The sequence below is a fragment of the Triticum aestivum genome, chromosome 2B (assembly GCF_018294505.1).
Source record: "Triticum aestivum cultivar Chinese Spring chromosome 2B, IWGSC CS RefSeq v2.1, whole genome shotgun sequence".
Lineage (NCBI taxonomy): Eukaryota > Viridiplantae > Streptophyta > Magnoliopsida > Poales > Poaceae > Triticum > Triticum aestivum.
Genome location: NC_057798.1, coordinates 210,239,160 through 210,243,654, shown reverse-complemented (window position 1 = coordinate 210,243,654; position 4,495 = coordinate 210,239,160). Strand labels below are relative to the sequence as shown.

Below are 4,495 nucleotides of genomic sequence, written 5' to 3'. Positions count from 1 at the left end.
TGATCGCTCGGAGCGCCGTGCATTGGTAGCAGGCGGAGGTAATCGTCGTTGCGGCGTGCCTCCGTCCGCTGTGAAGACCATCGACGTGCAGCTGACCAGAGGACGAGGCCGTCGAGTGTGAGAGGTTCGAGGACGGCATCGAGGCCGGAGACGACGATCGGCGGACGGCGTCGACATCAATGCGTGGAAGCGCGACGTCGGCGTCGTAAATGGAGTCGGAGACGACGGGTGGACGGCACTGATGTTCGCGCGGCAGCGTCGTAGACGAGGCCGTAGATGGCGCCGCTTCATCGTCTCGGAGCAGAACCAGCGATCAGAATGGAGCGAGTTGTCCCTTTCGCCGCTTCTTCTCCTTCTGATTGATCACGCATGGGTGATGCCTGATCCTACAGGAGGAAAAGATCAACCCATTGTTAGACAATTACTTCAAAGAAGGACTAGATAAAATGGATACTTCCCTAATCCTTTTCTTTGCATGCATGGCGTGATGGCCAGAATTCTAGCAACCAATCTCTCATGCGATCGTCGTCGATCTGCTGCCAAAAATTGATGAAGAAACCATTTGCACCATGGTTCGATAGACGCCATGCCCCAAGGTGGGCGCCAACTGTCGTGGTTCTAAGTCTGACAGTAGAATAGGGGTAGGATAACGGAGCATGATCTATCGAGATGCATATGGGTGACACAGTGGTTTTAGCGAGTTCGGGCCTCTCACGATGGAGATAACGACCCTACGTCTCGTGCTCCGGAGAGGCTTTGTTTTTATCTGAGTATATATCCGGAGATTACAATGTGTGTGTAAGCGAGGAACGGATCCCCATGCCTGAGCTAAGTCCTGAGACTAATGGTGAAAAGAGAGAGAGGTGGAAGAAAAAGCCCCCCAAGTCTAGTGGTGGGGGGTGGCTTATATAGAGTGCGCCACCTCCTCACCTCCTATGTTACAAAGTGGGGTATGAATGCTATAATGACAGCCCACTATTAAGCCTTCACTATTAGAAAGATGTCGACTGCTTTGCTGCCTGCTGGTCTTCGTATATCCGAGTGAGTCGTACGGTCGAGTGGTGAACTGTCATCCGAGTGGATGGTATGTTGCTTGGTCGAGTGGATAGTATGCTACTTGTCCGAGTGGACAGTGTGTCTGTATGAAATTGACCTGAACCCACATGTTGTGTGGACCCCACGTTTCATGATATTTCGACCCTTCGTGGGCCTACCTGTTATGTATATCCCCAACACTACCGGCTCCCCATTCCGTCGTTCCCCGGTGCGCGCGTAGTGGGTGAACTGTGTCTGCGCACGGGCATCATCCTATACGTCTCTCTGTGACTCTGTAGTGGGTGTACACATTGGTAGGGGGGGTAGGACGTCTCCCAGCCCAACCACCAACACACCACACCACCCTCCCTTCATCATCACTCCGCCCCAGCAGAGGCCGTGCCTGCCAGCCATGGTCTCGCTCGCCGGCTCCCAGATCCTCTCGCCCAAGCAGAGGCCCTGCGCGCCGCGCCGCCCGGGCCACTCCATGCGCACCATCCGCTCCGCGCTGCTGCACCCGGACTCGCCCCCGGGGCCCAGCTCGCGCCTGCGCGCCGCCGACGAGGGGGACTCGGACATTGAGAACCTCACCGACTCCGTCATCGACTTCCGCCTCAGCGAGCTGGCGGCCACCGCGGGCCCCGCGCACCCGGCGGCCGTCGCCAAGTCCTCCTCCGCCAACGCGGCGGCCACGGAGATGCTCGAGCTGTCCCGCGACTTCTCCGACTACTCCAGCTTCAACTCCGACATCTCCGGGGAGCTCGAGCGGCTGGCCGCCGCGGCCGCCACGCCCAGATCCGACGCGCCGGACCTCGCCGCCGTGGATCTGAATGATCTCGAGTCCATGGATCTGTCGGCCGACGCGGCGCCGCTGGACCGCGTGGAGCCGTTCGTGCTGGCGTGCGTGCAGGCGCTGGGGCCCGACGCCGCCCCCGATGCGCGGCGCACGGCGGCGGCCAGGATAAGGCTGCTGGCCAAGCACCGTTCCGACATCCGCGAGCTGGTCGGCGTGTCCGGGGCGATCCCGGCGCTGGTGCCGCTGCTGCGGAGCACCGACCCGGTGGCGCAGGAGAACGCGGTGACGGCGCTGCTCAACCTGTCCCTGGAGGAGCGGAACCGTTCGGCCATCACGGCGGCTGGCGCCATCAAGCCGCTCGTCTACGCGCTGCGGACCGGCACAGCCTCCGCCAAGCAGAATGCCGCGTGCGCGCTGCTCAGCTTGTCGGGCATCGAGGAGAACCGTGCCACCATCGGCGCGTGTGGCGCCGTCGCGCCGCTCGTCGCGCTGCTCTCCGCGGGCTCCACCCGGGGAAAGAAGGACGCGCTCACCACGCTCTACCGTCTCTGCTCGGCGCGCCGGAACAAGGAGCGTGCCGTCAGCGCTGGAGCCGTCGTGCCGCTCGTGCACCTCATCGGCGAGCGCGGCACCGGGACGTCGGAGAAGGCAATGGTGGTCCTTGCCAGCCTCGCCAGCATAGCCGAGGGCCGCGACGCTGTGGTGGAAGCCGGTGGGATACCTGCACTGGTAGAGACCATCGAGGACGGCCCTGCGAGGGAGAAGGAGTTCGCCGTGGTGGCTCTGCTGCAGCTGTGCTCCGAGTGCTCCAGCAACCGTGCGCTCCTCGTTCGAGAAGGGGCCATCCCACCACTTGTTGCGCTCTCACAGTCCGGCTCTGCTCGTGCCAAGCACAAGGTATATACGTTCTAATCCCCTTGCAAATCTTATGCTAAAATTGTATGTGATTTGCTTAATTTTATTCTAGTCATAACAATTGGCGATTATCAATGTTTAACTTGTCAGTCTAAGGTTTGAGCTTTTGATGCGACTGTCATTGTACTGAACAGTGCGCAACGAATTCGTCAGTTAGAGTTTGATTGAAGTCCGATTGACGGTACTGAAAAGTATATTAACTCTGGACCGGTAGAATGACAGCGTGCGTGTACTTGAGTTTTGGTAGATTTCTTCTACCTGGTCTTCAAAAAGACCCAAATCAACGCGTAATTCGTCATGTTAGTACTGATCAAGCAGGTGTTGACTTGTAGATTCAGTTCTCTTGGTCGAGATATGCACTTGTTTAATTTCACACTTCTTAAGTACAGTCCACAGTCCAAGATCTGCTAAACCTTGGAAGTACAGGAGGATGAGTGCGCTCTCCCCTACAGCTCAGAGAGGCCTCCAGGTCAAAACTACAGTTCTTTTGCTCGTAAACGATGCTCGGTGTCACTAGAAAACGAGGAAACTTAAAATTCCGTGCGAAACCATGTGCTTGAGATTTCCCACTGAAATCTCCCACTGAAACTTAAACTTTGCCACTAGAGTCTGTCTACTTTGTCATGAACTAGTCTGACAAAAAGAGGGATCTCACTCCATGCCTGCCTTGTATTTAATTTAGCTCAAGCTGAAAATCGTTCCTGAGTTCCAAGCCACTTATATGTTCAGTTGTGTGATTTGCAGGCCGAGACTTTGCTAGGTTACTTGCGTGAACAGCGACAAGGGGGCGGTGGCTGCCGAGCCGGACCAGGCGGCGCAGCTACGAGTATGGCTCGGTGACTCTTTGGTCATGCGACGCAGTCACGAGCTTGGCTAGGTAAATGCAGCACTGATATGGTGAAATGCAGAAAGTATGCTTGGTTTGTCTTTCACCTCGTCGTCTCTGTTCTTGATTCGGGCGTCGAGAACAGAGCAGCCCTATACGGATGGGGCGCGATGATCATGTGTAAATAACGGCCGGCTTTTGGCTCGGTTCTGTGAATATACATATGTGGTCTGCGACTGCGAGTGATGGAAGTTTAGATGGCTGGTCACTAACATCAGTTGGGAGGAGCATCCAGGTTATCTTAGGAGAGGACATGGATTGCTGCTCAGTTATGTGTGGTGTCGAGTTGTAGCTGTGTACAGGATGTATGTTAGGGTGGTAATATGGTAATGCCGGCTTGGCTTTGCGAGGTTATAGGGGAATGTTGGATAGCCAAACCATGTCTTTTTTTACTTGATGTTTGGAGTCCAAATCCCCCTTGTTCCGTTTTATGATCTAGCGTGACTTGTTTCGCCAAAATGTTTCCCGGTTTCTCCTGCTCCAGTTGGTCCGTTTCTACCGTTTTGTAGCTCAGGCACTCACACCATTTAACACTTACTACGACCTATGTAAACTAATATAAGACGTTTTTAAATCACTGATCTAAAATTTCTTATATTAGTTTACAGAGGGAGTGTTTACCTGATGTAACCCATATGGAAGCTGCTGCTCCCAGTGACTGGGTCACTGCAATAGCTGCGGTGTGGTCATGATCACTAACACAGCAATCGTGAACCAATGCATGCCAGTGTGGTATACCATGGTTGCACTCAAGAATTCATTCAACATTAAGCTGTCTGGCTGTCATAACTAGTGGGCCCCCCTTTGTGGCCGATCGACATAGGCTGTCTCGACTACTGGTTCCTGATGCAACACATGAACCA

At 55.2% G+C, this 4,495-nt stretch overlaps 1 protein-coding gene across 1 annotated transcript; it reads left to right on the top strand.

The window, feature by feature from the left end:
- Positions 1-1,245: 1,245 nt before the first annotated feature.
- LOC123044402 (U-box domain-containing protein 4) lies at positions 1,246-4,063 on the top strand. Its single transcript, XM_044467133.1, has 2 exons — positions 1,246-2,728; positions 3,491-4,063. Exons 1-2 carry the CDS (start codon positions 1,448-1,450, stop codon positions 3,584-3,586), a joined length of 1,377 nt encoding a protein of 458 aa, XP_044323068.1. The 5' UTR covers positions 1,246-1,447; the 3' UTR covers positions 3,587-4,063.
- Positions 4,064-4,495: the final 432 nt, after the last annotated feature.